The sequence below is a fragment of the Xyrauchen texanus genome, chromosome 2 (assembly GCF_025860055.1).
Source record: "Xyrauchen texanus isolate HMW12.3.18 chromosome 2, RBS_HiC_50CHRs, whole genome shotgun sequence".
Lineage (NCBI taxonomy): Eukaryota > Metazoa > Chordata > Actinopteri > Cypriniformes > Catostomidae > Xyrauchen > Xyrauchen texanus.
In genome coordinates this window covers 54,127,990-54,146,069 of record NC_068277.1, presented here as the reverse complement: position 1 = coordinate 54,146,069, position 18,080 = coordinate 54,127,990, and the positions used below count along the sequence as shown (strand labels likewise).

The window sequence follows — 18,080 nt, the reverse complement described above, 5'->3', positions numbered from 1 at the left end:
TTTGTTTACTGAAATAAAAAATAAAAACTAACATAATTTTTTTTAAAACTAAATAAAATAATAATGACCATTTAATTTTGGATACACAGTATAATATAAATAATTTAACATAATTAAAGGTGCACTCAGTTATTTTTCCCTAAATTAAAAAGTTTTACTCCAAAAGAAATCAAAAGTAATTTTGAAACATATGTATAAAATCATGAACATTGACATAAGATGAAGACTCCAGCCATATCAGTTAACAGAGAGGGTCCTCTCATGGGGGCTGCCATGTTAGAATCACATGACCAGCCAAATACTACTCGCCTAATCTCAGTAACTGCCCTGTTATTGGAAATGTTTATTCATGGATTCAATTAATCTTGGTTGACTGTGAATAGTAAGTTTCCACTAGTGGTCGACCGATATGGCTTTTTTTAATGGCAGATGCTGATATTCAGTGTGGCCGATACAATGCTGATATAATATATATATATATAACACAATTTAATAAAGTAAATAAAATAAATACAAAACATAATAATAATAATAAACTCTTATTTAGCACTATATATACTCAATTTCGAACAAAACTTTAACTGTAAAAAAGAATCTAAAACAATAATATTGTATTTTAAATGGTAGATAGCAGTTTTTTTCTGATTTCTGTTTAGTCATAAAATTTGTTTTCACTTGAATAAATTGTCAATATTTTAGGAAGAAGGAAATAACAGTACACACACTTTAGTCAAGCAACCACAGATGGCATATCCACATTAGCAATCACATTTTCTCAAAAAATGCCAAATCAAACCAATTTTACATACAGTGCATAGTGAATAATGCATTTACGTGAAGCGCTTTTACCTTGAATTTGCACCAGAGTATATTTAGCAGAGATGGGCCACTTCTTAAAATTAATGGGAGAAATTAGAATGCCCAACTGCAGCCAACAGTCATGTTCTGTAGATGGGAAGTCCCGCCTTACAGGTAAAAGAGCCAATCACCTTTTAGATACAGACACCTGTCAATCAACCCGAGAACGCACATGCGCAAAAACTATAAAAGCTGGGAAAATTTTGATTTTTAGCGTAATCTTAGGTAAAGCTTTTTTAAGTTTTGATTCGGGCTGATAGGACACGATATTAACTAGGAAGATATTAAATGAGCGCTCGATGGGAAGAAAACGCTGGATTTTCGTGAGGTTCATAAATTACATCTGTTTAAACGAGATATCTGCATATTTGCAGATGGTATATGATATTATTTTTATTAATATTTGCATTTTTATCATTAGATAAGACAGTTAAAAGTTACAGGGAACTGTTGAGGAGAAAGAGGGAGAATGAAACAGGTGAGCACTATAAGATTATGAGCTCAAACGCATCTGCCGCAGATCTGATATGCGGACTGTTTAAATTACACTGTGTTGCACACCGGTCTATTATTGTAGTAACATGATGGCATGTAACAACAAAACAAAAGGTGACTGGTTGTTTACATGTCTCAGTCGCTTCACATGCAAGCAGGCGATTCTCAGCGCCCTCAAGAAAACAATCGTCCAAAGGGGAAAATAATATTAGATTTATCGGCCTCGGCGATATATCGGTCGACCACTAGTTTCAACAATGCAGTTGGTAACTGAAAACTTTTGCATTTGAATGATGCTGCATCCATACCACTAGGTGTCAGTGTTAGTCCAAGATGACAAAAACTCTGAGTGCACCTTTCAAATACTAAAGATAAAATATCATACAAAATAAAACCTAATTTTAAACTGGAATGTAATGAAAACTAAACTGAGAGGTTAATCTGTGAGAGAAAAAAAAGAAATATATATATATATATATATACATATATATATATATATCTACTGGTAAATAAAAAATTTAAAACTATAAAAACCCTTTTTTAAAAACAGGTTTTGTGGAATCACATTAAATAAAATGAAAAATCCACTTTACATCTATTGGCTTTGTTTGATGGGTGAAAATTTGCATAAATACAGCATACATGCTTGGCTGATTACATTAGTGTGTAAATGTGTGTATGTTTATATACTTGTGTCTTACCACTAAGCCAGTTGATAGATTGCTCAGTCCGGATGCGTTCCTGCTCAATGCCCGTTGCCCTGGAAATGTCGAACATTGTGCCAAGGAAGTTACTAGTGGCGGCAGTGTAAAGAATCCCTCCTGAAAGAGAGAGAGAGCAAAACAGAAACATAGTTATGACTCATGCTCTTTTTTCCTATTGTCATATCTGTATTTGTGCGTGTGTAATATCATACCTGCCATGACTGCAGTGTAATGCTGGCTGGGCTCAAAGGGGCATTTCCCCTTCCCAGTCTCCATCTTCACACTACCATCCTCATGCTTCTCCAGATAGAATGAAGAGATGTTCTAAACGAGGTAGAGAAAAAGAAAATTGAGCTGAAATAAAAAAGAAATTAACAAAAATGGAATGTAGAGAGGGAAGATGAATCAGTTACCACAGGTGGAAAACTGCCAAACTTTGAGAGCTAGGCTATCTGTACACAGCTGTGAATTAAAATATACCTGACATTTTTGCGTGTCTATGTGTATGAGTGTGTGTGTTTATGTTTCATCATATTTAGAATCCATTGTCAGAAATGTACTTTTGCATTAAGGTCTAAATTTCGCCCCCTGGAATTGTTTTAGGAACATGTTTGTACCTATGAAAGCATTCTTTTTCTAACATACAGTTCTTAAATAAAATCATTTAACAGAAAAAAATGATCATTCTGAAAAATGACAGCTAATTGCCTATAAATATTGAATACAAAAGAAGCTGTAAATAATGCACAATATATCATAACACAATAAACCTGGTTAGAAAACATTTGAAATAATTGGCCATTATTTCTGTTACATTATATAGTTTTCCATTGTCTAACTCTAACCCTACTTAGCAGTTAGACAAGATTTAAGTCTGTGTAATTACCGAAACGCATACACTTACAATTAAGGCACACTGGGGGTCGAAGGCAAACGTCCCACAGGCATATATGTGTCCATCTCCTAAAAACTCCAGCAGACGGACATAGTTCTTGCAATCGTCCTGTGAGGGACGGCAGAGTAAAGAATGACATACATTGAGTTCCAAAACCTCTTAGTAACACACAATGATTCTCTATATTTTGGTAAAGAAGAAACAGTTTATATATTAAAATACTACAGATAAGTAAAGATTAATTCCAATTAGGTGAAGTAATAAAAGGACATTTTGCTCAAAACAAGCAGTTCACCTTCATCTTTCATTTTAATCATCAATTTGTAGACAGTAATGCAAGTGTATGACTTTTCAAAGGTTAAAAATAACATTCTGGGCAGTTTGCACGAGGTAATACATTTTAAGGCAACTGATGCTCTTCAATTTGTGTGGATGTTTCAATGGTGACTTTTAACCTGAAAAAAGGTATGTATTGCCTATCAATGACAGTGATCAACAACCCTGATACCCCCTGGGTTGTGTCTGAGACCCCCAGATTGTTTCTACAGTGAGATCTCCCACCATATTTGATCCTTTTAAAAGGCACGGTAGGAATGAGAGATGGCCAATTTGAAAAGATGACAAATTCATCCTGACGATCATTGCTTCTTAAAGGGATAGTTCACCCAAAAATTTTAAATCCCTCATTTACTCACCCTTATACCATCGCAGATGGGTATGACTTTTTTTCTTCTGCAGAACACAAATTATGATTTTTAGAAGAATGTCGCAGATCTCTGGGTACATACAATGTAAGCGAATGGTGACCAGAACTTTGAAGCTCCAAAAATCACTTAAAGGCAGCAGAGAAGCAATCTATATGACTCCAGTGGTTAAATCCATATCTTCAGAAGTGATATGATGTGGGTGAGAAACAGATCAATATTGATTAGTGCAAACACTATCACATTGTGAAAGTGGAGATATGTATATGGTAAAAAAATATATAAATATTGTAATCATTTCACTTCTGAAAATATGAATTTAACCACTGGAGTCATATGGATTACTTTTATGCCTTAAAGTGATTTTTGGAGCTTCAAAGTTCTGGTCACCATTCACTTGAATTGTCTGGACCTACAGAGCTGAAATATTCTTCTAAAAAATCAGCAGTGTTCAGCAGAAGAAAGACAGTCAGACACATCTGTGATGGCATAAGTGTGAGTAAAAGAGAATTAATTTTTTTTTGAGAACTCCCTTTAATAAGCAAGGTTGGAATTATATTTGGAAAAACACTTGTGTTTTGTTAGAAAAGTTTCCTATTCAAGTCTAAACAGAAAGTACATCAATAACAATAAATATGTGTGTTGCAGAAAGGAGAGAGAAAATGAAGGATATTTAAATGAAGAGCCGCAGGTCTGAAAGGTCAATTATCCCATTCCCTCAGATCTCTCTCATTTTTTTCTTTCTCCATATTGTCATGACATACCTTTTGTTTGCTTTATCACATTCTTTTGACCCTCCCCCACTGAGGCCTCAGCCCAATTGTCAATCATCCACAGAACCCCTCCCCCATCATTACAGCAATATCTAACTGCAAATAAGTGAGCTCATTAGCTCTTTCACACAAACACTCGCCCTTTGTGCAGCACTCAGAAAGAGATAATTATTATAGATTACTGTTTCTTTCTTATTCTCTATCTAAAAATAATAATAATCACAATTCAATTATCACAAATTCATTATTCCATTTCTTAAATTATTATAACCATTTATTAAATAAAATTAAATTATTATTATCTTTTACTTTATTTTACTTGTACATTCATTTTTTATTCTTTGACGTCAATTACACTATATATTTTGAGAGACATGCATTCAGAGGCAGTGAACTGAATTATTGCACTTATTCTCCACACTATAGAAAGTAGGAAAATTGCTGCTTTCAAAATGAGCAGACACCATCACGCTCACATTCAAACACACTTTGCAAACCTTCCACAAGTTTCATTTTCTTTGCTGCATAATATTGAGTCCATTACATCCCTCAACCCTCTAGCACACATCCCATTTACACTCACCTCTGTTTTTCCCTTAGCAACACAAGATTTCCTCTTCTCTTCTGGAACACTCCACTCAATCTTCATTGACATTGAAAGAGAGAGAAAGAGCGAGATCAGTACTTCAGATTCCCCCCTGGTTATACAGCAACTGTGTCAGTCGTGAATATGCAAGGCTTCTTTGGCCTGTTTGATAAAGTGTGGATTATAACACATGAGATTGTGCAGGAACTTCCTGTTAATATTATTTGCTTTTTTAATGGTCAGATACCTACATACTGTACATTCAGACAGAGTCTAAGACATACTTTGCATGGCCAAAATAAAAAGTCGCTGTTTGGAATTAAATAAGCAAATATTTTAGAGTAACTGATTTCTAATTTCTAGTTTCTAATTTCTTAAACAACCATTTCTGAAGACACATTCCATTGTCATGGAATTTTTTTAATTTTGTTTCAGAAGGGACAAATTATTGGCCTGCATCAAACAAAGAAAACAACTAAGGAGATTGCTGAAATCACTGGAATTGTGTAAAGAACTGTCCAACGCATTATTTAAACTTGGAAGGTTAGTGGTGAACCATCAGCTTCATGGAAGAAATGTGGTCGGAAAGAAATCTTGAATGATTGTGATCGGAGATTACTAAAACACTTGGTGGAATCGCATCGACAGTAGAACTCACGGCTATGTTTAATAGTGAACGTAAGATTTCCACATGACTTAAATTTGCTAGGGAGCATAAAGATTGTACTGTGGAGCAATGGAAAAAGGTCATGTGATCTGATGAGTCCAGATTTACCCTATACCAAAGTGATGGGTGCGGTAAGAAGGGATGCATGAAGCGGGCCACCTCATCCATAGTGCCCACTGTACAAACCTCTGGAGGCAATGTTATGATCTGGGGTTGCTTCAGTTGGTCAGGTCTAGGCTCAGCAAAGTTATGCGGCAATAAAATTAAGTCAGCTGACTACCTGAATGCACTGAATGACCAGGTTATCCCATCAATGGATTTATTTCTCCTGACGGGACGGGTATATTCCAGGACGACAATGCCAAGATTCATCAGGCTCAAATTGTGAAAGAGTGGTTCAGGGAGCATGAGGAATCATTTTCACACATGAATTGGCCACCACAGAGTCCTGATCTTAACCCCATTGAAAATCTTTGGGATGTGCTGGAGAAAACTTTACGGAGGGTTTCGACTCTCCTGTCATCAATACAAAAAATTTATGCAACTGTCAAAACAATGCCATGACGAATATGTGCCGTAATCATAGCTAAAGGTGTCCAATGAAATATTAGAGTATGCAATTTTTTTTGGCCAGGCAGCGTTTAACATTGTTTTTAATTACACATGACTAAACTCTAGAATTAAAGGAACGGCTCAACCTAAAAAAGAAAATTCGGACTTTCTTCGTATTCATATTTTGTATCCTGTATATTTATATTTCATATATTCATATAACATATTCAAAACTCAGACAGCTCCTGGTAACTGTATGCATCCGGTGTATGGAAAAGAGCTGCATCAACAGTTTGCAAAATGTCTATTTTGTTCCACAGAGGAAAGAAAATCAAACCCTCTATGCCTACAGACACAACTGCCCATATCAGCACAGGAAATGAGCCATCATGGCATCAGTGCTATGATCTCACCACAGCAGCTCTCCTTTATCTTCTATCTAATTTTACATGAGAGTTAACCGAGTAATTCAGCTTTCAGACAATGAGCAAAGTACAGATAGAGTTATGGTGCAAGCATGCTCCAGCACACTCTCTTGAGGGTACACGGATGTGGAGCCACATTAGAGAGTGTGATGAATTTTGACCCTGATGACAGGAGACAGTAAGCAGTGGCTGGTGGTGGAAATGGGAGGGCCGATGGGAAGGGTTAATTTGGTTAGAGAGCTGCACTGCGACCAAGGATGAGATCATCCTCCATAGCTTGATGAAAAGCTGTGTATTGAATCCTGCTGTGCTGTCTTTCATGATGTCTGTGAGTGAATGTGTATGTACTCCCCAAAAGTGATCTAAATCTGACAAAACCTCCCTTTTGGGACATTTAGGAACATCCTTAATTGGAAAGTGGATTAATAAATCAAGCAAATACTGTATTTTAAATTCTAAAAATGCTAAATGCTTTCTTTTAATGGTAGGAAAAGGGTCTGGCTTAGGGTTAGTCAATACAATTAGCTTTTTATAAAAACAATGGAAGTCTACGAAGTCTACCATTTTGATTGGATTGGAACGATTTAATTGGGATTCTACTCCGTGTATCATTCGTTCATTTCATATTCAATCAGGAATTTTTAATCGGAAAAACAAAAACAACTTATTTCATTATTCGTTTACGAAACAATATTAAAAAACAAATAATGACTTGAGTTTTGTTATTTCGATTTAATGCTAAAGTTAAAAATAGGAAATTGGAAAAATAGCCACGGGGGTCCGTGTATATTTTGGTCATTCGATTTTCCTTTTAGAATCGGGTATTCAAAAACAAAAAACAAGTGGCTATTTGATTTTTGTTTTAAAATACAAAAATTAAAATTACAATACAAAGCGTTTCTCTTTTTCAGAGTCAAAAAGGGATGAGTGATATTAAAAAAATAATTTGAGTTTCATTTTCTATTTCGGATAACAAAAAATAAAATTACTTTAAAACAGAAACGAAAAAAGGACCATTTGTTCATATTCCGAGACCGGATGTGGTCATTTACGTGACAAGAGCGCCAATGAGGATGGAGCTGTGTAGAAAAAAAGAAAAAGTATGTGCTGTGTAATCTTAGAGTGCGATACATGGACATGGAGCAATACGTTGTTTTCCAAAACAATAAAAGAGTCTCTCCCAGGGAAGAAGACATGACTGCAGAAAAACTAAGTCGCATTTTCCAGGATATTTTTCAGTGACTACTGAGAGGTTAACTTCTTAAAATGCTAAATCTCTAAATGTTTAGATAACGTTACATATAGAGTATTTAACATTAAGGGATGATCCATGACGAGGCAGACTTCTGACTCCTCCACTAACTTTAATGGGGTTAACGTTAGGCTAGCCTCACTAAAATCTTTGTATGATTTTTGTGTGTGGCATGTTTGCCTTTTACGGCAGCAGCATAGTTGAACTGAACCTGGAAAATGTGACTTCGTTTTTCTGCAGTCATGTCTTCTTCCCTGAGAGAGACTATTTTATTGTTTCGGAAAACAACGTATTGCTCCATGTCCATGTATCGCGCTCTAAGATTCTACACAGCACTTCAACAGTAATTGAAGAGCACTTGAAGGGTGACTCTATTTTGTATGAGTGGATTTTCTCTTCAACATCGAAGGGATTTGGACATCTTCCTAAACACTGACCATTTAAAATTTCATGGCAGTGATTCAAAACTTGCCTAATGAATCATTCATCTACGATCTGATACGTTTTTTTTATGTTTATTGTCATTGCCATTTTTTTCCTATTGGTTACTTTACATTACTTTACAGACTGTCTTTTGGTATATTGTTTTGACCGTACTGGTTTCATTTAAATTTATTCTCTTTCTCATGTACATGCATTGTTCTGTTTATTTCTTCTTATTTACCCAAAACCATAATTCATATAAAGGTATAAAAAATATTTCTTGTCTCTTGTGTTTGTGACAACCCACTGGAAAAACTAATAATAAATAGCAGCGTTAAGTTAATAGTTGGTTGGACCCTCCTGTTATTCAGATATATATAGCTGTGTGCTGCTATTGTGGCTGGTGGTTATAACGTCAATACGTGTCCATGTCCATGTATCACGCTCTATGATCACGCTAAATTACACAGCACGTACATTTTTCTTTTTTCTACACAGCTCCATCCTCATTGGCGCTCTTGTCACTAGGTTGTAGTAATTTTCCAGTAGATAGACAGACTTTCTACAGGTGAGATTTTTACAGTTAGTCAGACTATCCACTGCGAAGTACTTTAAACTTAGGAATGCGAAAATAACATTTTCAGGAATGTTTACGATATTTATCCTAAAAGAACCTAACACTGTACTCATATTATTGGATTTACTGTAATAATCTCACCTGTCGTAAATTTGGGAACTTAATACAACCTTTGGAGTGTGAAATAATATTTTGGTGAATTTTAGTTTTTGTTCTGAAATATAATCTATTATTTTGACATTATGACAACCACGAGGAGGTTAACCCAACATGACTCTACCCACCCTAGAAACCGGGCCAATTGGTTGCTTAGGGAGCCTGACTAGAGTCATTCAGCATGCCTTGGGATTCTAACTTACATTTACATTTACATTTATGCATTTGGCAGACGCTTTTATCCTAAGCGACTTACAGTGCACTTATTACAGGGACAATCCCCCCGGAGCAACCTGGAGTTAAGGGCCTTGCTCAAGGGCCCAACAGTGGCATCTTGGTGGTGCTGGGGCTGGGGCTTGACCTTCTGGTCAGTAACCCTGAGCCTCAACCACTGAGCCACCACTGCCCCACTTGCGACTCCAGGTATAAAAGTGTACTAGTGTGTTTTGTTTTTAACTTGCACGCCAACTGAATGAGTGATTGACACCGCCTGTGTCTAATAGTGAGTGGAATTTTCAGATCATCCCTTAAGTATGCTAAGCAATAAAAGCACATCAACTGACAGTTCTGAGTGCAGTGTTTCTTCTGCAAAGAACTTGGGTGTTATATTTGATACCAATCTATCCCTTGAAAATCTAATTTCCAGTGTTTGTAGAACAGCATTCTTCCACCTCAGAAATATTGTAAAGTTACGACACATGATCTCTGTTGCTGATGCCAAAAAACGTGACCATCAAGACTAGATGACTAGATTATTGTAATGCATTACTGGGAGGATGTACTGCAAGTTCAATACATAAACTTCAATTGGTTCAAAATGCAGCTGTCAAAGTGCTGATGCATATGATCATATTAGCCACAGTTTATAGTCGTTACATTGTGGCTACCTAATGAATTTCAAATTAATTATACAATTCTGTTAACTACATACAAGCTTTGAATGGTCTAGCTCCACGGTACTTAAGTGAACTTCTACCACGCTATATTCTATCTCATTCATTACGAAACACAAAATTCTGGCCTGTTAATAATTCCTAGAATATCAAAATCCACAAAAGGAAGTAGATCCATTTTCTATTTGGCTCCTAAACTATGGAATAGTCTCCCTAACACTGTTTGACAACTCACTCAGTTTAAGTCTAGACTAAAGAATCAACTATTTAGCCAGACATACACCTAATTTATCCATCAACTCACAAATTGGCTGCTTTAATTAGGTCTGCCAGAAACATCCATCATGATCTATAACTCTGCAGAAAATTGAATGACATCTACACTAATATCATTCTATTTGTTTCCCTGTCTCAACCTCTGGATTCATATCCCGAGGTTACCAGAACTGGCCAGATCCAGCTCCGTTCCTGCATGGTGTCGGACTCCACTGCTACGTGTTGCTAAAAGATGATGACAAACTACAGCCGGTGCCAGCCAGACATCACTTCAGTCTTTTGACTTCAGAGGATGAACTGATGCTAACTCCAACTGTAAGATATCAGATACTTCATATGCCAATGCCTGATTTAGGATGGACGCCAACAAACTTCTCCAAAATGACCTGCCGGTTGAACTGCGATGCACCTCATTGATCTCTGCCTGCATCACCTTTGTCTATTGATGGACTACACTCTTGAATTGGAATACATAGACTATCATTGAATTGCCAACAAAATCCTTCATCAGTCAACTAACAAAGGACAATGCATCTATGTGAACTTCTACAGTTAATCCAGAATTAACTTCAAAGACATTAGTCACTAATCTTACAGTTCATACACAATCTATGTTTAAACACTGACCCTTAACACTTACTTAGTTTACTCATTTTAAACCATGACTTGCACTGCACACAAGTAACTAATATTGTCATTATTTTCATGTTGTTTAGTCAGAGGGGAACTGGCCCCCACAGTGAGCCTGGTTTCTCCCAAGGTTATTTTTCTCCATTAACCAACATCTTATGTACATCTTGAGTATTGTGTTCTTGCCACAGTCGCCTTCAGCTTTCTCACTGGGGTTCTAAATACAATTATTAAATAATGAAATTTCTATACACATTTTACAATCATAGTTAATCAAACTACACAATAATCATTGTAAGACATTATAGATATTACAGTTTCATTTTTATTATTATTTTTTGTTAATGCATGATTTTCTGTATAGCTGCTTTGAAACGATGTGTGTTGTGAAAAGCGCTATACAAATAAAAATGACTTTTATTTCTGTATATTATAGTTACATACTGTTTATATTTATAAACCACAACAGTAAGCCAAGTGTGCAAAATCTTTGCAAACTTCCCGCCGGCAGAGATCGCGGGTGCGAGAAACCGAATATCCAAAAAATATTGAACCTAAAACTAACTTTATCCTCTCTGGGAGCTTAGGTGTGAGGGACATGCTCATCATGGAAATAATGATAAAGGATGTTTATGAATGCTCGACCAGTGAATTTAAAATCAGCATTTATATATAGACTTCACATTTGTCTGATAATAAAAAGCACACAAAACTGCCAAATATACGACCCAGAAGGTAAAGGCTACCATATTCCCATTCAAAAACATGGATGTCAGAATGATCTGAGCTCGAGATAAGTACTCTTCGCTGCCATGTAAATACTTATTGTCTTGTATTAAATATTAAATGCAATAATATCTTCCAATTTATTTGTTATTATTATTTATTGTTGTAGCTGTTATAATTCACTGGCATGAATGCTCATCTGTCTTGGATGCACCCTATGTTAAGTCTGTATTTTCCCTGAACTGCATCTTGCTTTGTTCATTGAACTGCAATATGTTAAAATGAAAATAAACCAATTCTTTCTATAATCTTTGATGATTTCTCATTTCTACTATAAACAACCTTCAACATTTTGGCCACCATTCACTTCCATTGTAAGGACCTACAGAGCTGAGATATTCTTCTAAAAATCTTTGTTTGTTTTCAACAGAAGAAAGAATGTTATACACATTTGGGGTGGCATGATGGTGAGTAAATGATGAGAGAATAAACATTTTTGGCTAAACTATCCCCTTAAACAAGCCTGAGCATATTTGTTGGTCTTAGCTGATTTAAGCTAGTCTAGTTGGTCTCCCAGCCTGACTAGCTGACAAGTGCTCAAAACCCCTCTAAAACCAGCAAGATCATCATTTAAGCAGTTTTTTTCAGGAGGGTTCCACTACAATTATTTATAAAATATAGATATCTGAATAACACACACAGTCTCTAACATTCACTGAAAAAAAAAAAGCTCACTGTCTTCCTCTTTGACAGGTTTGCAGTATCCACAGCGATGACTGCATCCCGTGCACCAAGGTAGAGCATTCCAGACGCATGATCCAACAGGAAGGTGCTGAAGTTGTATATACCTCCAAATTCACAGGAATCCTGCTTACAGATGCCCACTGAGAGAAAGACAGTGAAATAGAAGGTTTGATTACATTACAATTCTACAAAGTTTGAATCAACATGAAATGATATTTGCAACCAAACAGCATATTCAGAGAGAAAAAGAACGTAGAGGAGGGACTTGATTGGCTGGTTTGTGAAAATTGGTCATTCCATATCAGAATAGAGGCTAGCCTGAATATGAGGCCACACCCACATTAATTTCATTACGTTTTGGCCATCAGTCCACACGAAGACTCCTATTTTGTCCAGCGAAAACTGAGCTTTTTGAAAATTCTCTCCTATGTGGAAAAATGTTAAAATGCTTTCTTTACGTTTTAGTGTATACAGCGAAAACGTGAAGGTTGTTACTTAGTACAACCTTCACATTGCATTTCTTCAAAGGTGATGGGAAGTTTGCTCAGAATTGTTGTGCGGCAACGGAACATGAGGACAATTGCGTTTCAGACCATAAATGGAAATGACCCATCAACCCATCATTTCAGTGTGGACAAGCAATTTTTGGAGAGCGTTTCGAAAATGGCATTTTTGAATTTATCCAGATTAATGTAGATGTAGCCTTAAGTTTGTGGTCAATAGTTGAGGAATACACCTTCCTGAAACACCTTTGAGGAGTCTTTTTGAACGGGATGAGGAGGCTCAAGGCCAAGTTCATCCTCGGAAGCATCCCGATGTATCCCGATGGTTAATTGTTATTTTTAAATTACTGCATAAACTATTGTCAAAATTTAGAAAGGCTGCATTACCTACTAAAACAATGTCTAAACAGATATTTGCCAATTGGTTAACATTATTTCCATGTTGGTCCATGTTTCATTTTGACTTAATGTAACAGTTACAGAAACTAATTTAAAAGTAGATACAAAAGTATAATAAGTTTGCCATCACACACATACAGGTGAAACTCGAAAAATTAGAATATCGTGCAAAAGTTCAGTAATTTCAGTAATTCAACTTAAAAGGTGAAACTAAGATATTATATAGACTCATTACAAGCAAAGTAAGATATTTCAAGCCTTTATTTGATATAATTTTGATGATTATGGCTTACAGCTTATGAAAACGTCTCGGGTTATGACTATAACCCTTGTTCCCTGAGAAGGAACGAGACACCGCGCCGCTGAAAACGACTCTTTGGGAACGCCCTTAGCGTGCGCCTCTGAATTATGAATGAAACTATTCCAATCTTGATTGGTGTTGCGCCATGACGTAACATGTGACGGCATAACCGGATGCATAAAAGTGACGCCGGTACACATACACATTAGCCTAGCGATGAAGCAAGCCGCCTCAGGCCTTGAGGGGCGTGGCAGGACGACGCAGTGTCTCGCTCCTTCTCAGGGAACAAGGGTTATAGTCATAACCCGAGACGCTCCTTCCGAGGGAACTCGCGACTGCGCCGTTGAAAACCACTCTTTGGGGAACGAATGCCCACTAGGCCACGCGACCAAAAAAAGGCCTGCCCTAGGGTGAAACTGAACTCAGGCACTCAGCTAGGACGAGAGCACACGCGCGCCAGGCGTACTAGGGAGGTGCAGACTGTAAAACCTGATGAAAGTGTGCGGGTAGCCCAACCGGCTGCCTCACAGATCTCCTGGAGGGGTACTCCCGATAAGAGAGCCCTAGAGGACGCCATGCCTCTAGTTGAATGAGCCCTCACGGCCAAAGGTGAAGGCAAATTAGCGACCTTGTAGGCCGAGATAATAGCCTGAACAATCCAATTACTAATGGTTTGTTTCGAGGCAGGGAGCCCCTTCTTAGGTGACCCAAAACACACTAACAGTTGGTCCGACCTCCTCCAAGAAGAGGACCTCTCGAGGTTAAACACTCAAATATCTGACAGGGCAGAGCAAATGGAGCCTCTCTCTTCTGCCGACACATGAGGTGGAGGATAAAAGCCTGCAGGATCGTAGACCATGCCGTGTTAGACGGCACCTTAGGCACATAGCCAGGTCTCGGTGTAAAATGGCTTTAACTCCGCCAGGGGCAACCTCCAAGCAAGCTGGCGCCACTGCCAGGGCTTGAAGATCACCCACCCTCTTTAGAGAGGTAATAGCTAAGAGAAAAGCCATCTTGAACGCCAGGTCCTTGGGCTAAGCCGACTGAAGGGGTTCAAGGGGGCCAGGATAACCCTTCGAGAACCACCGCCAGGTCCCAGGCAGGAACCCTGGACCTGGTTGTCGGTCTCATCCTCCATGTACCATGGAGAAAACGAATGACCAGCTGGTGCCTCCCCAGAGGCCCATCACTCAGTGGTGCATGGAACGCTGAAATGGTAGCCACGCACACCTTAAGTGTGGAAGGGAGAGACCCGCAGAGAAACGATCTTGAAGAAACTCCAGAACTGAAGCCACCGGGCAGTTAACTGGATCTAATTCATGTTCTCTACACCAAGTGGAGAACACATTCCACTTGAGGCCATATAATCTCCTAGTAGACGGAGCCCTAGAGCCAAGTATGGTTTCAACCACCCCCGCTGATAGACCAGCATTTAGGTACTGAACCCCTCAGGGGCCAGACCCACAGTTTCCACAGCTCTGGACGAGGGTGGAAGACTGTGCCCCCGCCTGAGACAACAGATCCCTCCTCAGAGGAATCTGCCATGGCGGAGCTATCAGGAGTGAAATTATGTCTGAGAACCATACTCGGCCGGCCACATGGGGGCAACCAGAAGTAGACTGATGCCCTCTTGGCGGACCCTTTCCAGGACTCCCGGAGCAGAGCGATCGGGGAAATGCGCATAGGCGAAGCCTCGCCAAGCCTGTACCATGGCGTCCAACCCCAGTGGGGCTGGATGTGAGAGGGAGAACCAAAGTGGACAGTGGGACGCCTCTCGAGACGCGAATAGATCCACTTCTGATGGTCCAAATTTGTCCCATATCAACTTCACCACCTCTGGATGAAGTCTCCATTCCCCGGCCTCAGCCCCTGCCTCGACAGGATGTCTGCTCCCTGATTCTGAACCCCGGAATATACATGCTCTGATAGACAGTATTTTCCCTTGGGACCAAAGAATTATCTGATGCGCCAGTCTGCACAGAGGGCCGATCTGAGTCCTCCTTGTCGGTTCAGATAAGCTACCACTGATGTATTGTCCGAACGCATTAGGACATGGTAACCTTTGATGTCTGGAAGGAAGCTCCTCAGAGCCCTGAACACAGCCAACATCTCTAGACAGTTTATGTGCCAAGAATGATGATGGTCCTGCCACAGACCCCTGGCAAAAGCTGCCGTCCATGATCAGGCTTCAGCCAGTGAGGGAGGCGCCTGTCGAAACGGTTTTCCGGCGACATGACGCTCCCAACACTGGCCCTAGGGACAGGAACCAAGGTTTCTTCCACATTAGCAGAGAACGAAGGCATCTGCGCTGCTACTCTGATTATACTGAAATGGATTCCCCTTGGGGAAAACACCTTGGCTTTCAGCCACCACTGGAGGGGCCTCATGTGCAGAAGGCCCAAAGGTATCAAGTTGGATGCCGCTGCCATGAGGCCCAGCAGTCTTTGAAACTGCTTTACAGTGATGGCCTGGCCTAGTTTTAACCCGACACCATCGCCAGAACGGACTCGACACGTGCAGGAGACATGCGTGCCTGCATCGTGAATCGAAGTCCCACACAACACCCAGAAACGTTGTGCACTGGGATGGTTGTAACACACTCTTTTGTGTTGAGTCTCAATGCCAAACTTCGAATATGGCCAAGGATCTACATCTCGATGTCGAATCGCCATTTCTCGAGACTGGGCCAGAATGAGCCAGTCATCGATAAAATTCAGTATGCGGATGCCCTGAAGTCTCAGAGGAGCAGGAGCTGCATCCATACATTTGGTGAATGTGCGGGAGAGAGTGCTAGGCCGAACGGAAGAACCCGATATTGGTAAGCTTCACCAAAGCGTAACCTCAGGAACCTCCTGTGACATGGAAGGATGGGTACATGAAAATAGGCGCCTTTTAGATCTATCGTGACAAACCAGTCCTCGGATCTGATCTGACTCACGATGACAGGAATGGTAAGCATTTTGAACCTGAACCTCCTCAAAGGCCGGTTCAAAACTCTGAGATCTAAAATCGGCCTCAACCCCCATCCTTTTTTTTTTTTTTTTTATATGCAGGACCCATGCAGATATGTTGGGAAGATGATTCCATGCCTCTACAAAATCTACTACGGAACCAGCCTCTCGAGGCTGGTCTCGGTGTTTTTCGAGCACTGTTCTCGACTTCCTGAAGCGAGATACCGGCAGGATTTAGTCGATACAGTCCTTGTGACCACAATTGATGTGTGTTTTTATTTTTTGACGCTGAACGGCACGGTATGCGCTCGCTGGAAATTGATGTGGCCCGAGCGCCAGAGACGGGCGGAACCGACACCGATTTCCTGAGAACTCACGCTGCAGAGCAACCTCGTTGCTCTGCAGCGGGGAGACAGCCCTCCGAGGTTCTACCACCTGGTAGGACCTCTTCCCAAGCTTCCACTAAGGGAACCAGCCTCTCGAGGCTGGTCTCGGTGTTTTTCAAGCACTGTTCTCGACTTCCTGAAGCCGAAAGACCGCAGGATTTAGTCGACACGGTTTCTGTGACCACCATTGATGCTTGTTTTTTTTTTTTTTTTTTTTTACACGAACGGCACGGTATGCGCTCGCTGGAAATTGATGTGGCCCGGCGCCAGAGACGGCGGAACCGACACCGATTTCCTGAGGACTCGCTAGCAGAGCAACCTCGGTTGCTCTGCAGCTGGGGATAGCCCTCCGAGGTTCTACCACCTCGGTAGGACCTCTTCCCAAGCTTCCACTAAGGGAACCAGCCTCTCGAGGCTGGTCTTGGGTGTTTTTCAAGCACTGTTCTCGACTTCCTGAAGCTGAAAGACCGCAGGATTTAGTCGATACGGTTTCTGTGACCACCATTGATGCTTGTTTTTTATTTTTTGACACCTAACGGCACGGTGTGCGCTCGCTGGAAATTGATGTGGCCCGGCGCCAGAGACGGCGGAACCGACACCGATTTCCTGAGGACTCGCCGCAGAGCAACCTCGGTTGCTCTGCAGCGGGGATAGCCCTCCGAGGTTCTACCACCTCGGTAGGACCTCTTTCCTGAAGCTTCAACTAAGGGAACCAGCCTCTCGAGGCTGGTCTCGGTGTTTTTCGAGCAGTGTTCCCGACTTCCTGAAGCGGAAACCGCAGGATTTAGTCGACACGGTTCTTGTGACCACAATTGATGCTTGTTGTTTTTATTTTATTTTTATATATTTTTTATTTTTTGACACCTAACGCTCGCTAGCGCTCGCTGGAAATTGATGTGGCCCGAGCGCCAGAGACGGCGGAAACCAACACCGATAGTGTGCGCCATGTAAGCCCTACTTATTAAAGCAGATGTATCTCTGCAGGGCTTACTAGGCAGCCCGGGTTTTAGCCCATATACCGTGCCCCCAAAACATCGCCTGTAATCAAACACTGGGGCTGGAGATACGGACGAATGCGGTTTACCCCCGATCTCGCTTTTAGATATCTTTGTGGAGATCGGAGAAAACGGCAAACCCCGGCGCTGAGTTTGTGATCTGTGCCGCAGGAAACGCGACGCCTAATTTTTCAACTTGCGCTCCTGCT

The 18,080-nt window shown here is 40.1% G+C and overlaps 1 protein-coding gene across 1 annotated transcript in view; it reads right to left on the bottom strand.

Moving 5' to 3' along the window:
* Positions 1-18,080, bottom strand: part of LOC127663172 (semaphorin-4F-like) — a 135,226-nt gene that overhangs the window by 27,442 nt on the left and 89,704 nt on the right. The window contains exons 2-6 of the mRNA XM_052154667.1: positions 12,328-12,476; positions 5,013-5,072; positions 2,962-3,060; positions 2,270-2,381; positions 2,055-2,174 (exon numbers count right to left, since the gene is read on the bottom strand). Coding sequence (XP_052010627.1) covers positions 2,055-2,174; positions 2,270-2,381; positions 2,962-3,060; positions 5,013-5,072; positions 12,328-12,476 — 540 coding nt within the window. The remainder of the gene's footprint in view (positions 1-2,054; positions 2,175-2,269; positions 2,382-2,961; positions 3,061-5,012; positions 5,073-12,327; positions 12,477-18,080) is intronic.